Genomic DNA, 19,968 nt, shown 5'->3' on the forward strand with positions numbered 1-19,968 from the left:
ATCTGCCAGCCTCGATCAGATAATTCAGAGCCAGGCAAAGCCAAAAACCCAGGAAACTGGCACAGATAAAGAGGAAAATGCTTATCTGTATTATTTTCCTCAAAAAAGAAGAACAGCAACAGAAGAATTCAACAGCCAGAGCCACATTAAATGGTCCTTGGCCCATTTTCTCCATGAAGGGCTCAGCAGCGGTGCTTTAATATTTTTTAATAAATCACCAAAGAGGGAATGAGAAGACCTCCAAGACCATTGATCAACCGACCCCCACCTGGTCAACTCCTTCCCTGGGAGGGTGGGCAGGCCCTGGCACAGGGTGCCCAGAGCAGCTGGGGCTGCCCCTGGATCCCTGGCAGTGCCCAAGGCCAGGCTGGACATTGGGGCTTGGAGCAGCCTGGGACAGTGGGAGGTGTCCCTGCCCATGGCAGGGGTGGCACTGGATGATCCTTAATGGCCCTTCCACCCCAAACTGTTGTGGGATTTGAAGCAATCAAATCCCTTTTCCCATGGCTGCCTCACCCCTCTCCAAGCCCTGGGCACTGATAGCAATGAGCTGGATGGAAGATGTGGATCCCCCAAACTGTGAAGTGATCCAATGCTTCTCACACAGGGACACAGGGTCATTGTCCCCTTGCGAAATCAAAGCTCCTGGCAATTAAAATCCCTCCCTTCCACCCTCTTACTATCCTTCACTTGGAATCTCCACATAGGAAAAGTATCTGCTGCAGCCAGAAAAGGAGAAATAAGGCTACAACTCCAATCATTTATCACAGGCCTTTCATCAAGAGTTTCCCAATGATAAAACCTTTCCTAAATGAGCCTGCATCCCTTGGAGATGTCCTGCTTAGGGAGCCTTATCCATAAAATATCCAACGTTGCTCAAGGACATGCTGGGGGTGAGTTGAAAATCTGAATTTTTCCTCATTTTTTTGTAGCAGCAGGACAATAAACCAACAGCATGAAAGGCTCTGACTTTCCCAGCATTCCAAAGAGTTTCAGCTCTCCCAAGTTCCCCAGGTGGAGGGATCTCTCCCAAACTGCCAAATTATTGATTATTAATTATTTATTATTTCTCCAAGTCCCTAAGAGTCCGTCCAGAAAGGACACATGATGGAAGATTAAAAAAAAATAGAATGTGATACCTATGGATTAATCCTTTCCTCTTGTGGACACCCCCAAATCCATGGAGATTGGCTATATTCCCATTTTCCTGACAAGAAAGACCAGGCTCAAGAGCTTTTTGAAGCAAGTGGTGGCAATAATCCCTGTTAAATGCCAGATTCCTTAGCTTAAATTACTTCTCTTGGGATTTATTCCCCCCAGAATTTTTTCAAAGCTGCTTCAAGTTGTCATTTAGGAGGTCTAGCTTGGACATGATGAAAACTTCAGGAAAACTTGGAGCAGTGCAATAGGTGATGCCCCATCCTTGGAGAGTTTTAAGATTAGGGAATGATGACTCTGCTCCAGGAGTTGGGACATCCCTGCTTGCAGCAGGAGGTCAGAGCAGGGACCTTTGGAGCTCTTTTTTGGCCAATATTCAGCTGATTTTTCTCTATTTCCTGCTCACAATTCCCCACTACCTCTGGCAAATCCAACTCATTTTTAAATGTCCCAGACTAAAAACCACAGTCCCGATTCCAGGTCACGTGAAGAACAAGAACCGAACACCTCTTGGTGCCACCTGAGCTTTCCTTCAGGCAGATTTATCCCAGAAAGCTTGAGGAGAGCACTGGGAGAATTTCAGATGCCAATGCCAGATGCAAGACAGGAGAGAAAACTCCAGCTGGAGCCATCCTGACAAGCCCTGGATTGACCTGTGGGAATGGGAGATGCTGGAAACACCCAGCTTCAGAAAAGAACAATATTGGCTTTCAAATTCCATCTCCCTTTGCGGAGTTTCCTGGAGGACATTTCAAAGTGTCCAAGGTCAGGATGTTAAAATCCCGGGAAGGCTTCACCAGCAGTGGGGAGCTGGGATCATGTCCGGGTTGTTTGATGTGAGATGTACTCTGCAGCTTCTGCACGAAGGCTTGGATGCCATGGCTGCAAAATCCTCCAGCCTCTTTATGTCCTGACGCATTCCCTCTGCTCCACTGCACTCCCAGATATTCCCAGCAAGTTTTACCTTGCCTACCTCCTGTCCTTTCAGCACAGAGAAGATGCTCCTGGCCGATTCTGCAGCCAAGGATGTGGAGGAGCCGGTTCCACAAAAGAGCTGAGTCCCTTCAGTCTATAAAAGCATCTCCCTGTCCAGGAATTTCACATCCCTTTCTCTCTCCCTGAATTAATTTCCTTTAAGTCTTCCCCCTGGGAAAAATTTTTTCCCACCCACTCAGCTGTAGAAGGCTAAAGATGGTTTGGAAGGCTTCAATCCAGGACCAGAAGCTCATTAATTAGGAAGGAATTGTTCCCTGGCAGGGTGGGCAGGCCCTGGCACAGGGTGCCCAGAGCAGCTGGGGCTGCCCCTGGATCCCTGGCAGTGCCCAAGGCCAGGCTGAGCTGCACAGGGCTTGGAGCAGCCTGGGACAGTGGAAGGTGTCCCTGCCCAGGGCACAGGATGGAATGAGCTGATCCTTAATGCCCCTTCCAACCCAAACCATTCCGGGATTCTGCTATTCCCTGTCACCATCTTGGCCCCAGAACGGTGCAGAAGTCATATTTTAACACAATTATTCTTTTGTAAATTCCCCTAACCTTTTATATCTAAAATTCTACTACAGAATGAGAAAATAAACCAGCACCTGGGACAAGTGCTGAGTAACCTCCTGTCAGAGTCATTTTCATCTTTATAAGATCGTGGCTTATAGAAAACTCTAAAATGCTCCAGCTTCTACTCAACTCTACAGCGGCCAACATTTCATTCCATTACAGCCTGACTGCAGACACAGTGGAATTCAGCAGGTGCCTTAAGGACGTGTCGTTTGGAGCTTTAGACTTTGGGAATCAAGGATTGGATTTTACAAACCCAGGGGCTGAGGGGAAAAAAAACTAAATATAACAGAATTTTGATGAATTTAAATCTCTGGCAGCCCCTTCAGCAGCCGGAGTGAAATTGCTTCATTAGGGAAGTTCTGCCACATAACCCTAAACCACTTTTTCAGCCTGAGCAAACCCGAGATTAAATTGAGATGAAGCTGGCCCACAGCTTTAGTAGTTTTAAATGAGCTTTTCCCTTTTTTTTATTGAACATAAACACAGCTAAACCTCTGAAAATGTCTGTTCCACCCAAGGCATGCAGCTCAACGATTCCCATCGCTCCTGGTGGATTTGGGACCATCCGTGGTGAAATTTCCAGAAGCATCACTGACACTTTGCTTCAAACAGCAAGAGCCTGCAGAGACCTCGGTGACAAACAACAATTTAAAGAAATAAATCCGGGAAATATAATTACTGTCAGCAAATCAGCACTTTCTAGGGGGTCTCAAAGCCTGGGCAGCTCTGTGGGAATTCCTCCCAGGCTCAGGAGCATCAGGAAAAAGCTCCAAGATATTCCAAGAGCAGTAAGTGGGTGTTGGATGCCAGAATCACCAGTGGAAAGGTTCCATGGGGGCAGGTCATGGAGGAAAAGAAGAAGAGTTGGGGTTTGAGGCAGGAGAACTGAGGAGTTCTCCTCAAAACTCCACACACTGTCTCACACAGCTGGCACAGCCGGAGATGTTTCCCCTCTTAAATTCCCTGGGATGGGAAGCTTGAGCCTCCAGTGGAGTTTTGGAGGATCAGTGACATCGTGGTTCAGCCTAACAAAACCTGAGTGGGTTGTGAAGCCCTAAGGGGAGCACTCCTAAATAAACCCCAGCCCTCTGTGTTCAGCTAAGAGGGACCCTGGGTCTCACCCACACAGACCTCACAACAAAAACCAGGCTCTCCTAAGAGCAAAACCATCCCAAAAGCCCAGCTCTGGGAGCCAAACCCAAAGGGAAGCCCAGCTCCTCACACCACCCCCAGCACTGTCACGGGAGCGCTGCCCCTGCCAAGAGCCACGCTCAGGCGGTGCCCTCGCCTACATTAACACCCACATTTGGGTGCTGATAACACAGTTTATGGCTTTTAAATGTTACCCTGCTCAGGGTGGGTATTCCCAGGCAGCTTTGCTGCTCTCCAAGATCCCCGTGGTCAGGCTGGCCCTGTGACTTTGGAGTCACAGTGACACCGCACGGGGACAGGGACAGGGACAGGCTGGGACAACAGGAATCTGCTGGAATGCACTGAGGAATGAAAAGCTTTAGTGTATCCTTTGTATTGACAGCCAGGGCAACTCAAAGTGAGCTCAGAGGCTGCCACTGAACATGGAACTCTTGGAGCCTGATCTGCCATCAGCAGCTTAAACAGCCCCTGTGCCAAGGCTGGACCTGGGTAAAAGATCTCATCTCAGATCGGATCTTCAGTCTCAGACTGAAAACTGATGTTAATAATCATTAAATTCAAAGCAGGGGACTGGTAGAGAGGTGGCTGCCCGGAAATAGGAATTAATACAGGACAGGGATAGTGCTCAGCCTATGGAACTCTGGGTTCATGGAGGGAGGATGAGGAGAACAGCAAACATAAATAAATCAGGATTATTCCTGCGTTGTTCCCAGGCTGGTATCACTGACTGAGTCCCCTCCAGGGTCTAAAGGGGCTCCAGGGAGAGCTGGAGAGGGACTGGGGACAAGGGATGGGGGGACCAGATGAGGGGAATGGGTTCACACTGACAGAGGGGAACTTTAGATGGGATCTTGGGAAGGAATTGTTCCCTGGGAGGGTGGGCAGGCCCTGGCACAGGGTGCCCAGAGCAGCTGGGGCTGCCCCTGGATCCCTGGCAGTGCCCAAGGCCAGGCTGGACATTGGGGCTTGGAGCAGCCTGGGACAGTGGGAGGTGTCCCTGCCCATGGCAGGGGTGGCACTGGATGGGCTTTGAGGCCACCACTGCCCCATGTCCCCAAGTGCCACCTCCACACATCCTTTAAATGCCTCCAGGAATGCTGATCCCACCACTGCCCTGGGTGCCTGTCCCAATGCTTGACAGCATTTTGGTGGAGAAATTTTCCTTGATATCCAACCTAAACCTCCCCTGGTGCAAGCTGAGGCCATTTCCTTTGGTCCCTTTGTGTTTAAATTACAGCAGGCAAAATGCAAGCCAGGAACTGATACTACTCTGTATTTCAGAGGTGGAATTACTTTAATATGGCTCTAACAAAGAACATTTGATTATTTGTAAAGCACAAGCCTGAACATTTCATTATGATGGTGCCTCATAATGATCACCAAATGAGTTGGCCCTGCATCCCAATTCCAGTTTACTGTGCAGAAAACTCCCTCAATTTTCTACAATTTATAAATGACAGGAATTTTAAATGGAGCTCCAAGCCTGACACACAGACCCAGATCCATCCTGGGTAGCAAAGGAGATTTGACCACGGTGCTGTAGTAAATTTAGCTATACATTTATGCTGGTATCCCATTTTTTGCTCTCTTTCCCCCTCTTTGATTCCATCTTGTTGTAAACCTGCTCTGAGGGTTTGCTAACATGGATTATCTAGTCTACATCCCAGGAATTAATTCCTACTCCTGCATCCCCCATAGGCATCTTCACTTGTTTGAGGTGGTTTTTTTTTTTCTTTAAAGGAAGTCAAGAGAATTAAAATTCACTGCTGCATTCCTCAGTTCCACTTAATCCTTACAAACATGAACAGAGCTGGCGGGAGTATTTTGATGGAAGCATTTTCCCAGGAAAAATGTGTGATTTCCTCACTGGACCTGTGGTACAAGGATTTTTCTCTCCTCTCATTAAAAATACATTTATAGCCGAGCATGGATTTTTTTCCCCAACTAGAAACATTTGCCATAAACCATCATTTTGACACAAGCATCCTCATTTTGAAATTCTAAGATAAAACCTTTGGATCCAATAGTTGTTGATGGTTATTATTGACAGCAAGGTGTTGCTACAGGAAAAAAATTAGGTTGGAATTCTTTTTTTTCCCCATTGTTTCCTTCTTTTTCTTTCGCACAACACAGGAATTGCCTGCAAAAAAATCATGAGAAGAGGGGAAAAGGGAAGAGTTTGGAGCTTTGAGCCCTGCCAGGTTGTTTTACAGCCTCCAGATGGGAAAAGCAAAGCGCAGTTCCAGGGTTTTGCTCTTTTCAGGAAGCAAGAACCAGATCTGACCCCTGGAATCTCTTCCATCACCACCCACTCCACTCATCCTGCTCCAAACAGGAAAATAAATCCCCCAAATTGTGCTATTTAAAAATTTTATAAATGAAAACCATATTCTTTGATGTGAACAGTGCTCCAGCAGCTTTTGTAGCTAATAAATAGCAATAATATTTATTATTCCCTAAGCATCCCCTATTTCCATAATTTTTTTTTTCAGGCTCTGAACGAACACAGAGGGAAAAAGACGTTGGAAAAATCCTTGGAGATGTTCACTGCAGCAAAAGCAAAGATGATGGTAACCATAAACCTTCCGTAGTGCTGCTTTCCCCCAAACCCCTGGAATTCTGCCTTCCTCCATCTGGCACACTCTGCTTGCCCAACATTAGATCTGTATTTTTATTATTTCCATGTTTTTTAACCCAGCAGGAGGAATACTGTGCCTGCTCTTTAGACAACATCTTCAAAGGGGAAAAAAAATAAACAATTGGAGTTCCCAGGCTATGATTCAGTCGGAGCAAAGCAAGGACAAGTCGTAAGCTGTGATTTTCTAAACCAACAACTGTTGTCTTTAAGACTCCAAACCACTTGATTATTCACTAACTACATTTGAGTCATCAAGTTTGCTCTGAGTGTAACTTCCCCACACAAATGAATGTCATTTATGCCCTCTTTGTGAGAAGAAGAGTAGGACAATTTTGATTTTAGACTCCTAGAAAGGTTTGGGTTGGAAGGGACCTTATCTCCTAAGGGCTCTTTTTCCCTGAGGGAGATTTTGGGTCGATACAAAGATTTTAAAGACAGATTTTAAAAGGCTGAGAGAGCTGGGATTGTTCAGCCTGGAGAACGGAAGCTTTGGGGTGACCTCAGTGTGGCCTTGCAGTGCCTGGAGAGGACGACAGGGAAGATGGAGAGAGACTTTGGAGAAGGGATGGAGGGACAGGACACAGGGAATGGCTTAAAACAGACAGAGGGGAAATTCAGGTGAGATATTGGGAAGGAATTGTTCCCTGGGAGGGTGGGCAGGCCCTGGCACAGGGTGCCCAGAGCAGCTGGGGCTGCCCCTGGATCCCTGGCAGTGCCCAAGGCCAGGCTGGACATTGGGGCTTGGAGCAGCCTGGGACAGTGGGAGGTGTCCCTGCCCATGGCAGGGGTGGAATTTTGAATCTTTAAGATCCCTTCCCACTCAAACCACTCCATGATTCTGACATTTTTCTTTTTCTCTGAGACAATAAATGAAAAGAAGGCGAATTTCTGTGCACCAGCCTTTCACTCCCGACCATCCCTATCCCTTCAGTGCCAGAGGTGTTTCGCTGAGGATCTGTTTGATGTCCCCAGGCTGGGGAAATACAAAGGGGCCTCTCCAGCAGGTGCTGATGAGGCACAACATCCTGCAGCCCTGGCGTTCTCTGCTCTTGCCTACGTACAAAATCATTTGTTTGTCCCTCTTCACCCCCTGTTTACTGTCCCTCACTGGAGCAGGTTTGGTTCAGCCCTATTAGAAATCAAGCTGCACCTCACTGGAGTGCCCTGGAAGTGCAGGAATTTGTACTCAAGGTCTGGGACCATGGGGAAAATCGAGCCCCTGCACCCCACTGTGAACTGGAGTGCCCTGGAAGTGCAGGAATTTGTGCTCCAGCTGTGGAACAATGGTGAAAATTGAACCCCTGCACACCATTGCCAACTCGAGTGCCCTGGATATCCAGGAATTTGTACTCAAGGTGTGGGACAATGGGGAAATAGAGCCCCAAGTCATCAGCTCAGCCCTGCCAGAGGCTGTAAAGCGATCCAATCCTCGATCCTTGGCACGCAGAGCCCTGGTGGGCAGGAACTGTGCATTCCCTCTCCCTGCTGTGTCACTTCGCTCCCAAAGAAACCCTATCCAAGCCTGGAAGTGTAAATTTTTTGTGGAGAAACTGCACAGATTGTTGGGGAGGGTCAGCAGCACCGCCTGACTAAGGTGGTCTCAGCTCTCTGCACAAAAATTAGGAAAAAACCTTAGCTGATGAACGGAGCTGTTTGTCAGAGCGCAGAATTTCACTGCAGGTGCTGAGCTCCAGATCCAAACCTTTATAGAAATAGAATGCTTTATGTACATAGTATTTATAGGGAAATATATTACAATACTTTTAAGACACAGCATTTTTTCTATAAAAAGTGTGATTCTCATTAAAAGAAAAAGTAGGGCTGAGTTCAGAAGATCACAGAATGGTTTGAGTTGGAAGGGATTTTACAGATCATGTACTTCCAACCGCCTTGCCATGGGCAGGGACACCTCCCAGAGATCTTCACAAGTCACTAAATATGCCAGAAAATGTAAAGATAGTAGAGAAAAATTGGCTTAGCCCAGCTTGTTGCCACATGTATGATCTCAGACAACAGAGTCTAAAAATCAATAAGTCAACTGCACATCTGAGAACTCGGAGGCGTCGCCTCAAGCAGCAGATGGCTCATCCAAAAAAACCCCAAAAAAGCCCCATGAAAAGCCCCAACCTTCTGTGGCAATTAGTGCCACGCTTGAAAGCGTGCAGGAGCAAAAGGAGAAGGGCAGTTTTAAACTGCTTGAGGATATTGAACCCAGCAAGGATTATAAATGATTAAAGCTGAGCAGCTCTGGTTCAGGGTGGTGGTCAGCAATGAATTCTGGGTGCTGGAAGTGCCAGGTTGGATGGAGCTTGGGTAGGATCCATTCTGTGTTGTGATTTTAGGCAGGAAGAGGCAATAATATCAATTCATCCCTGTGGGGAAAGCTTCAAATAAACTGCACCTCAGGGGCCCCAGTGCAGTGCTCCCAAGCAGGGTCTCGTGAGAGCCACCACATCTTGCTCTGCCCTCCGGTCCTTTCCAGCTCATTCCCTCACATATTGGCAAAAAATGGGCAGAGAGGGAAGGCCCAGAATCATGGAAATCAGCTCAGAATTCCTGAATGGTTTGGGTTGGAACCTTGAAGCACATCCTGACACGTGCAGGGACACCTTCCACAAAACAGGGTGCTCCAAGCCTCAGACGCTTCCAGGCCATGCCAGGATTCTGCTTTCTGGGGATTCCAGCACTTCCCTGGGCACTCTGTTCCAATGATTTACAACCCTTTGGGTAAAGGAATTCTTCCTGATCTTCAGCCTGAACCTCGCCTGGCCCTTTCCTCTTCTCCTGTTGCTCCTGGGAGAAGGGCCTGACTTGGAGGAAGGGAAGCAAATACATCACGCTTGGAATATTGGAATTAAACAAACCACAAAGGGCCTGATAGAAATTCCATAATTTTGCAATCATAAACCCCCTCCCATCTGTGCTTGAGCCGAGGGCTTTGAGGCCAGGCCACCCCAACAACAGCCTGGGCACGGCAGGGCCACATTTTCCACCATTTCATTGAATTCCTGCCATGGGGTGCCCTCAGGAGATCCATCAGCTCCACGGCCCAGCTGCCACCTCTCCAAGGCAAGGTTGGATCCCTGCAGGAAGAGCTCCAGCCCCGAGGGGAGCAGATGGTGACACCAGCCCAGGGTCACTCTGCCCCCTCACTTGGCAGCTGTCCCAGCTTTGGAGCTCTTGCCCTCCAAAGCCTCTGGGAGGGTTTTGTTTCAGGGAATTGCTGACAGCTTTCCCAAAGCCTGGAAAAGCTTCCTGCGCCTCAGGGCGGTGGATCCAAACCCATCAGGCCTGGCTCCCTGGCAGAGAAAGGGAAATAAAGGCTGAAAAGTCTTCTGAAATCACTCAGTGCTTGCAAGAAGTGTGAAAAGAAGCTGAGATAATGGATGACAAAAATTCCAGCCGGTCCTTGGAGACCGTGTGTCGGATCCACAGTCCCTGGGACATACAGAGGGTGCAGGTGTTGGGGAAAGGGCAAAACCATCCCGGATTTACGGAAAAACCTCCATTATTTAGCAACAGGGCTGGCAAAAAATGCTTCTCACTTAGCCAGAGTTATAAGGTTGGGTTTATTTGTTCTCTCTGGGCTGTTTTTATTCATTTTGCTGCCTACCAACACTGGAAGCACTCCTTCAGTTTTATGGTGGCCTCTGCACCATGGCTGCATCTCCATCTCCAGGGGGCGCCTGGCTGGAAAACTGCATTATCCTGCACTATCCTGGACTGTATTCCTACCCCGTGGCCGCTTTTAGTTCCCTCTTCTACTTCTCCAAACTGGGCTGGAATGGGAATAGGGAATGTCTCTGCATTGTGACCAAGGAATCGCATCATGCCAAGAGGAGTCACCCCAGGAGGGACCCTTTCCTCAGTGTCCTTCCACCCCACAGCCCCTTTTTCCAGCCCTTTCCCATCACAAATTCCATCTGCTTTCCTACACCGGAATTTTGCTGCTTCCCAGGCCCTTCCCCAACACTTTTTGGTGGTTGGATGCCTGTTCCCCAAACACAGGGATCGCAACAGAAGGAACTGTGGTTCTCCCTGGAGAAACAGGAATTAAAATGGTATTTTCCTATAGGATAAAAGTATCTTTTATTCATATAAATCTCTCTGGAAATCTCACCCTGAGATGAAACTCCTGCCACATGTACACTTGTGTGTCTGCCTCTGTGTCCCAGAGTGATAAATATTTCCAATCCTCCATTCCACTCTCCTTTCTCTGGAAAATTCAGGACAATGAGGTTCATAGGGCAGCAGGAGGGAACGTTTTAGTGGGAGCAGGGGATGGCAAGGAAGGTGTCTGATGAAAATGGAATATAACCCTTACTATTCCTGGGAAGTTCAGTCCAAGGACATCAGAAAAGGATTCTGCCCACAAAAGCTGCAGAGGGGAAGGGGAAGGGGAAGGAGGAGGAGGAGGAGGAGGAGGAGGAGAAGGAGGAGGAGAAGGAGAAGGAGAAGGAGAAGGAGAAGGAGAAGGAGAAGGAGAAGGAGAAGGAGAAGGAGAAGGAGAAGGAGGAGGAGGAGGAGGAGGAGAAGGAGGAGGAGGAGGACGAGGACGAGGAGGAGAAGGAGGAGGAGGAGGAGGAGAAGGAGAAGGAGAAGGAGAAGGAGAAGGAGAAGGAGAAGGAGAAGGAGAAGGAGAAGGAGAAGGAGAAGGAGAAGGAGAAGGAGAAGGAGAAGGAGAAGGAGAAGGAGAAGGAGAAGGAGAAGGAGAAGGAGGAGAAGGAGAAGGAGAAGGAGAAGAAGGAGAAGGAGGAGAAGGAGAAGAAGGAGAAGAAGGAGGAGAAGGAGAAGAAGGAGAAGAAGGAGAAGAAGGAGAAGGACTCCTTTCCAGGACAGCCAAGAAACCTGAAAAAAGCTGGAGAAGGCAAGACAGGAGAGAGCAGGGCAGCAAGATGGGGCACACCAAAGGCTTCCAGGTTTTGGTTCTGAGGTTTTCAAAGAAACACTGGGTGATTCAGTTATTCCCTGGGAAAAGGAGCAATGGAAAGGTCAGGTCAGTCCAGCAGTGGCATCACTGAAGGACACAGAAGGAAAGTGGGAGTTAGAGCAGGGAGAAGAGGAGCAGGAGTGGGGTGATCCCAGCACCTCTTGGAGAGTTAATAGAGATCTAATAAAAACCAATTAATTCTGGAGTCTGACTCAAGAAAAACACCTCTATAAAAAAAAGAAACAAAGTCCTACTTTTATTGATGTCTCCCTCTCAGGCTCTTAAAAAGCTTTTGGCATTAAATTCAGCTCCGACATTAATTTCTGACTGAACAGAGCTCTGACAGCACCAGCTACAATCCTGATTGGAATATTCCTGATTTAATATTTCCCATGTGCATTCCCATGCTTTTCTGGTCACTGATGTCAACATCCATCACAGCAACTCCCACTGTTCCAGGAGGGAAATACGGTATCAGGTTTCTGGAATGGTCAGCACACAGATTGGCCCCTGACACTCATACCCATAGCCATGGATATGATTTTACTGTTCCAGGAAATTAGCAAGGCACAAATCATGCCCCAGGGATGTGGGGCAGCTAGAGGAGAGCTGATTTCTCTAACTTAGCGAAAATAACTTCCAGAGGTGGGGACGTAAATGGGAAATAGCACAAAATTTCTTGGAAGTAGTTGTGTTGTCCCATGAGGGACAGCTACCACCATTCTCATTTTCAGACCATCAAGAATGTAACAAAAAATCAGATATAAATCGGTCCCAACAGCTCAGATATCACTGCTGGGGTCATCAGGGCACAGCACCTCCTGCGCAACCCAAAGACCACAATTCCTTCTTCCCCCTACACACCACAAACACATTTTGCAAAGAATCAATCAAAAAATGTGTATTTTAGTCTTTATGAGAAGCAGGATGAGCGGAGGGCACTCTTTGCCTGGGGCTCTCGGTATCAAACAGGAGCTTCCTCCAGCAGTTCCATCCATGAGCTGACCTGCCATGACCCTGCTGGAGGGACAGCTTCCCAAATTCCCACACCTTTTCCATATGCCATGCCTTAAAATAATTCACACCAGTCACAGGACGGCTCAGGCTGCAGGGAGCACAGAGGGCACCTGGTGGCACCTCCCTGCTCCAGCAGGGCCATCCCGGAGCACAGGCACAGCACTGTGTGCACACAGCTCTGCAACAGCCCCAGGGAGGAGAGCCAGAGCCTCTGTGGCCAATGTGCTCAGGGCTGGGCACTGCCCAGGGCAGCAGTTCTGCCTCCTGGGCAGGGCAATTGCTGGGCTCAGGCCCTGCCCGGTGCTCTGGTGCCATTGCTGGGCCCCGGAGCAGAGCCCGGGCCCTGCTCGGAGCCCTCCCTGCAGCCAGGGACAGCCAGGGCTGAGGGCCCCTCTCAGCTGGGGCTCCTCTCGAGGCTGAGCAGCCCCGGCTCCCTCAGCCTGTGCTGGGCACGGAGATGCTCCAGGCCCTTCCTCAGCTGCGCAGCCTCCGCCGGCCCCGCTCCAGGAGCTCCCTGGCCCTGCTGTGCTGAGGAGCCAGGGCTGGACACAGCACTCCAGAGGTGCCTCCAGGGCTGCCCAGAGGGGCAGGATCCCTCCCTGCCCTGCTGGGAATGCTCTTCTGTCCTGCTGCCCCCAGGATCCCATTGGCCTCCTTGGCCCCAGGACACTCTGCAGGCTCAGGGACAGCTCGGTGTCCCCCAGGACCCCCAGGACACTCTGCTGGCTCAGGGACAGCTCGGTGTCCCCCAGGTCCTTCCCTGCAGAGCAAATAACTTCATTATTTTCCAGGACAGCCCACATGGGCAAATGAACAAGCTCAGCTGTTTTCAGAATAAAACAGCATTAGAAATCTCCTCCTAGAAATCCAACGAAACAGCCTTAAACCAGCTGCTGTTATCATGCTATCATGTGGAGTATGTTTGTTATAACTTTGTGCTGTTCCTGTAGGTTTAAATCATCCGTATTCCCATTGCTTTTCCCAGTAGGACGCACCCCTCACATTCACATTTATACTTCAGCACATCCAGTGGACACACAGATGTTGTGAAGGCCCTGTCTCAGCTTCAGCTTGGGCTACCCACCTGAATTCTTCCTCTGTTGCCACTGCCCAGGAGTGTTTAGGGACCTCTTTTTTAGCAAGCCAAGCACTCACCATAAAATCCCAGCTGGCCTTCAAGACTTGGCCAGTTTGGTGAAAGCCTTAGGAACTGAACTGTGAATATTTCCATCAAACCCCTCCCTCTCCTGCTCCATCACCACCTCTCCAAACATCAACCCCCTGCCCTGTGCCCCTGCTCTGGGTCTAGAGCTCCTCCTGGATCCCAAAACTGGGTGAAACCCACAGCCAACCACCACCCAAACCCAAACCACCAGCCCTGTGTAAGTCCAATGTATGATGGAATACACAGCAGGAAAGAGGCATTCACGGAATCCCAGACTGGTTTGGGTTGGAAGGGGCCTTAAAGCCCATCCCATTCCACCCCCTGCCTTAAGCAGGGACACCTTCCATTATCCCAGGCTGCTCAGAACCTTCATTTTCCTAAAGATTTGTTCTCCATCCTCTTTTCTCCCCCCATCATTTTCTGTCTCAAGACTCCCCACCAGTCTAAACCACGTTTTCCATCCAATGGGATGGATGGCTGCTCCCAAAACATCCCCTCTGGAAGGGGCTGAGGTGTGCTCCAGATGTTCTGGAGCAAGATCCAGCTGTGTGAGGCCAGCAAGGCAGCACCCCCTGATTTCTCAGCCAGTTTCAGTACCTAAGCCACACAGAGTTATCCACACTGAGTTACCACTGAGTTCAGTACCTGAGCTGCACTCAGTTATCTCCCTGTGCCGATCTGAAGGAAAAAGAAATAATTCTGACAGAAATAATTCTTGTCACCAGCCCTATCAAATGTTTTCTTTGCAATGAAGAAAACATCACCTGACTCTGGAGCACCCTGGATTACGTCGTGCTAGGCTGCAAATTATCCATCTGCTGCCTCCAATTAGCCAGGGAGGTACGAGGGGCACTGGGAGAGGATGTGGATCATCATTTCATGGATTGTTCTGCCGGTGTGAAATGGGATACTGGCAACTAATGGGTGCCATCTGCCGTGAGCATGGCAAATGGGATAACGCCCATCAGCCCCCGATGGCTCCGTCAGGGACATATTGTGGGGAGGGATTTGTTATCCCAGCTCCTGCTGGGCTGCATTTCAGGATCATTTTCTAGCCTAATGAAGAGATGGGTTTTAGTTGTTTTATTCTACACACATGAAATCCCAGGATTTAATAAAGTCGAGGGGAAGGTGTCCCTTGGTCTGTAAGGTCCATTCCAACCTGGGATTCCAAGTATTGCTAAGGGCCCTGGTAAAGTTTTAAAAAATTAATCAAAGATGAAAAAGGAAAGAAAATAGAGTAAAAATTCTGTTTTATCTCAAGCTCTCAGCCATAGCTGTATTTTACAGCAGTGGAGTCATCCTAAAGGTTTCCCAAGTGGCTGAACAGGGATGTCTCACCCAATCCTGACAGACACTCATTAATTAGCAATTTATCGAGCTGCTAGATGTTTACATTACTATACTTTCCCATTATTCCATTTAAATCTCCCTGTCGGACTCCTGCGATTAGCAGCAAACTGGAGGGATGGTTCTGGAGGAATTCCACCTCTCTAGCAAAAAAATGATCATGGAATGGTTTGGGTTGGAAGGGACCCTAAAGTTCATCCAGTGCCGTGGGCAGGGACACCTTCCACTGTCCCAGGCTGCTCCAAGCCCCAGTGTCCAGCCTGGCCTTGGGCACTTCCAGGGATGCAGGATTGTCCTTTCCCTGATATGGAGAACGTGCTCTCAATAATTCAGTTTCCATTTCTTTATTGAATGTTCAAATATATGCAGCCAAGTATTGTCAATGAACCAATCTCAAACTACTGCATTTGAGATGCTGAGGAATTCCCAGCATGGGGATGCTCTGGGTCACCAGGGCTGTGAGGGGATGGAATCAAAATCAGGATATTTGTTTAATAACCACAATATTTTGTAATTCAGGTAGAGATTTGTAGACTTGAGGTTTGTGCTTGATATGTCTCTGGCTGCCAAGAGGTGCCAGGAAATTCGGCCTTTGAATATTCTGCCACCTTTTATTTGGAAGAAGGGTGGGAAAGGAGGGATCGACCTCGTTACCACAGCATCCCAAAAAAAAGCCCAAGAGCTCTGTCATGCAGATAAACCCCTAGGAAAAGATGTTTGTCCATGAAGATGAATGAGTGTCCCCAATTCCTGCCTTAATAAAGCCAATTTTTATAATAATCACCTGCTGAATATGCGTTTGCAGCTTCTCCTCTTTTAGCTTATCCCCAAAGGAAAATGTTTATATAAAAGTGGTCACTCACATCCAACTTCCACCTCCAAAATCCCACAGAAATACAGAAAGAGAATTTAAACCCCTCAAACTGCCTTGCCTTCAGCCATCCCCCCATCAGGATGACCACGATTATCCTTTTTCATACAGGAATAACACTCCAGAGCTGCAAACATCAAACTCTTTGAGCTTCCAATGGATGTTTGGGGAAGAAAGCATGAAGTCAAACTAATTTTTGATGTCCACAAGCAAGGGAAGGTCTACATTTGGCTGCTCAAGTGCAGAACAAACCCCATTTCCCACTTCCGGCACAAATCCAGTGACTCCAAAAGAATCAATCCACTCCCAACCTCTTCCCAAGCGGCCAGAACCACCTGAAAGCTGCAAAAATCCTGGAGAAAACATCAAAATTCAAGAACTACTTCATAAGGAGCACTTACCCTTGGAGGGCTTTCTCTCCAAACCAATCCCCCTTCCCCAGAGTGCGGAGAAAGACGGGATCTTCGCTGGGAGAGTCCTCCCGGGTAACGTTCACCTGTGGAAAAGCCAAAGCCCCACGGGATTCAGGGAACTTTGAATTAACAACTGAAACCTCTTTGTTCAGAGGGGAATTTGTCACCTCCTGGATCTCTCAGGAAAAGCTCCTCTGGGAACCACGTAATTCCCCAGAGTCCTGCACTTTTCCCTAGGCATCGCCAACCACCCATCCAAGCAAATGAGCAGTGGTTTTCCACTACTCCGGCAAAAACACACGGCTTTGGATTTTTGGGAATGTTTTTAACTCTAAACGTGGAGTTGGCTGCACAAGCACAGTCACAGGAGAATGAAATCCCAAAAATTTGCTGTGCCTTGGTCAGACACATGGCCTAGGCTTCCGTTAGCTCCGTTCCACATGATTCCCAGCATTCCCAATCTCCCTGGAGGGACAGGAATAACATAAATCACCTCCATCTGGACACAGCTGAAGTGAAGCAGTTTGGGGCATCACAGGACAAAGGCTGGCTCTGCTCTCTCTCCAATTCAGGGAGGGGACAACTCCAGCTGGAGCAGAAATCCAATCTTTCCATCTTTTTAATCAGAGCTTTTGCACATGGAAACTCCCAACCCAAAATGTGCGATGTCAGGCACATCCTTTTGGATTCAGTGCTATCCCGGTGCAGTTCCTCGGTTAAATTTCCACTTGTGGCCTGCACCTTGTCCCAGCTCTTTAAGGGGTGGCAGAACCAGCGGGTCTGAATCATTAATGAGCAGCACAGGGCACTGAACACCGGCACTGCCTCATGGAAAGGCAGGGAATGTGGGATGGATGAGCCAGGAACGCCCCTGGACAAACAAAGGGAATTTCAATGCAGATTTCAGCCCTTTTTCCACGACTTCCACTGATCCCAAGCAAAGTGCGTTCAGGGATTAGGGCAGTGTGACTTCCACCAGGTTCAAAGCTCTGAGCCAGGCTCCCGTGGGGAACCTGCATTCAATTGGTGCCACACTGTGGATCCTAAAGGGAAAAGGGTGGAAAACGGCCCAGCAAGGCCCACGCTGCCTCTGGATAAAGGCAGGGGATGGAGCAGCAGCACTTCCCAAGCAGAAGGGAATGAGCCATTTCCATCCATTATTATTCCACACATTCCTGTCCACAGCATGTTTGGAACTCACTTTGATTTCTGCTTGCGGGGACTTGGGGAAACAAGTTAAAATAAATAAACTAAACAAGCTCAGGAGTGGGGTCAAGTGGGGTGGATGGAGCTGACAGGGAACAAGGGGAAAAGGATCTTGGTCCTGAAAGAATTATCAGTGGAGGGTGGGCTGGGAGAAAACAGAGCAGAAGTCTTTCTGAGAGGAGTGATGGGCTCAGAAATGTAAAAAATAATCTCTGCTCACATCAGCCTGGAGAAGAGAAGGCTTTAGGGAGACCTTAGAGCAGAATTCCAGTGCCTAAAGGTACAAGAGAGTTGGAGAGGGACTTTGGAGAAAGGCCTGGAGTGCCAGGACACAGGGAATGGGTTCAGAGTGCCAGAGGGCAGGGCTGGATGGGATATTGGGAAGGAATTGTTCCCTGGGAGGGTGGGCAGGCCCTGGCACAGGGTGCCCAGAGCAGCTGGGGCTGCCCCTGGATCCCTGGCAGTGCCCAAGGCCAGGCTGGACATTGGGGCTTGGAGCAGCCTGGGACAGTGGGAGGTGTCCCTGCCCATGGCAGGGGTGGATTAAGATGGGCTTTGAGGTCCCTCCCAAGCCAGATCATTCCATGATTCTGTCACTCCAGACACTCTGACGTGACAGGCAAGGCAGAGATTCCCTAAGGAGCTCTCCCTGCTGCTGCTCAGGCTGACTGCAGACACTGCAGCTGTGATCCCAGGAACAGGAGCTGCTGCCAGCATTTTCCTGGCTTACTGAGCTGCCTGGGTCAAGTTTTACCACAGGACACGGGGGGGGATGGGCTCCAGCTTCAGAAGCTGCCAGGCAGCACACAGGGATTCTAAAATCCTGAATTTCATTGGTATTTATTCCATGTTTCACTGCTGAGGCTCTATCCTGGGCTGCATCCTTAGCATGGATTAATTATTACATCCACCCAATGTCCTAAATCAGGCATTAAAATGAAACCCTCTCCAACCCCATGCATCCATCAGCCACCGGTGTCTCTTTCCCAAAGCAATAAGCTTGGAAGAGAAAACTGGGCAGGATTTAACTATCCCTGTGGGAATTTCTGTCAAGCCATCAGGCTCCAGCAGAGAGTCTGGGAATTTCTCAGCAAGTGCCCGTGCCTTGTTTTATTTTAGCTCCCTTTTTCTGGCCAGCAGCTGTCACAGCAAGATAAAGGAGCAGAGGCCAGGGACAAAGCCAAGGAGCTGCTCCAGGAGGAATCCAGGGCTCTGCAGCAACAGCCAAGGCCATGGGAGGTCTTCTCCATCCTCTGGGTGAGGGGTAAGGGCTGCAGCTCAGCAACTGGGATTTCCTTTTCACATTTCTTTGGGGATTGAGGACATGTTGGAATGAGCCCAGAGGAGGCCACGGAGCTGCTCCCAGGGCTGGAGCCCTTCTGGAGCCAGGCTGGGAGAGCTGGGGCTGCTCACCTGGAGAAGAGAAGGCTCCAGGGAGAGCTCAGAGCCCCTTGCAGGGCCTGAAGGGGCTCCAGGAGAGCTGGAGAGGGACTGGGGACAAGGGATGGAGGGCCAGGACACAGGGAATGGCTTCCCAGTGCCAGAGGGCAGGGATGGATGGGATATTGGGAAGGAATTGTTCCCTGGGAGGGTGGGCAGGCCCTGGCACAGGGTGCCCAGAGCAGCTGGGGCTGCCCCTGGATCCCTGGCAGTACCCAAGGCCAGGCTGGACATTGGGGCTTGGAGCAGCGTGGGACAGTGGAAGGTGTCCTTGTGTGGCACTGGATGGGCTTTGAGGTCCCTTCCCACCCAAACCATTCCAGGATTCTGTGGCTTCTGGGAAGGGATGGGATTCACCTGACCAAGTGGGGCAAAAGCCTCCCTGGCCAACACGGCTCCAAACACTTGACATGGGAGGCAGATTGTCCATACTGTGGGGAAAGAGGGAATATTATTTCTGAGTGAAGGGAAGTGAAAGGGCACCAAACCAACGAACTTGGATTTCTGCAGGCTACGATTAAGTTCATTTCAAAAACTTCTCCATGCAATTTTTATCAATCTGAAAAAGACCATGTTTTCCCTTCCAATGAAGACTGGCTCCCAGAAAGTGGAAGATGATGGTGGGAAACGAGTTGGCAGCTGGAAATCACTGTGTATTCCCTCCAAAATCTCCATCCTGCTACGTGGAAGGAAGCCAGGTGTCTCTTGAGTGTATTAGGCAGGCTAAAAAAATTAGAAATAATTGTTGAATGGAAGGAAAAAGCTTGGTCTATAAAATCCCATCAGGATTTTATGGGAAAAGAGGTCAAAAATATTTTCCCTATGAGCAGTGGAAGAGAAATTTAGACCTTTATTTTTCCCCATGGAGAGAGCCCAGACATCCCTGCCTTCCTGTTACTGAATTAGGAGAAGTGGGGAAGAGAGAGCCATGGGAATGAAGCCTGGAAGCCAGCCTTGGAAGGGGGATGCTTAGCAAAGAAATCATGGAGTATTGAGGGTTTACTTAAAAAAAAAAAGAGGTTTTTGTGGTCATTTAGCCAGAGACTCAACAACAGTTTCTGCCCCAAAGTGTTCCCT

The 19,968-nt window shown here is 49.0% G+C and overlaps 1 protein-coding gene across 3 annotated transcripts in view; it reads right to left on the reverse strand.

Moving 5' to 3' along the window:
- PRKG1 (protein kinase cGMP-dependent 1) overlaps positions 1-19,968 on the reverse strand; it is a 371,601-nt gene that overhangs the window by 73,097 nt on the left and 278,536 nt on the right. For all 3 annotated transcript variants that reach the window (XM_039553813.1, XM_039553812.1, XM_039553814.1), the window contains exon 7: positions 16,234-16,328. In XM_039553813.1, the coding sequence (XP_039409747.1) occupies positions 16,234-16,328 (95 nt within the window). The remainder of the gene's footprint in view (positions 1-16,233; positions 16,329-19,968) is intronic.

Source organism: Corvus cornix, chromosome 6, assembly GCF_000738735.6.
Source record: "Corvus cornix cornix isolate S_Up_H32 chromosome 6, ASM73873v5, whole genome shotgun sequence".
Taxonomy (NCBI): domain Eukaryota; kingdom Metazoa; phylum Chordata; class Aves; order Passeriformes; family Corvidae; genus Corvus; species Corvus cornix.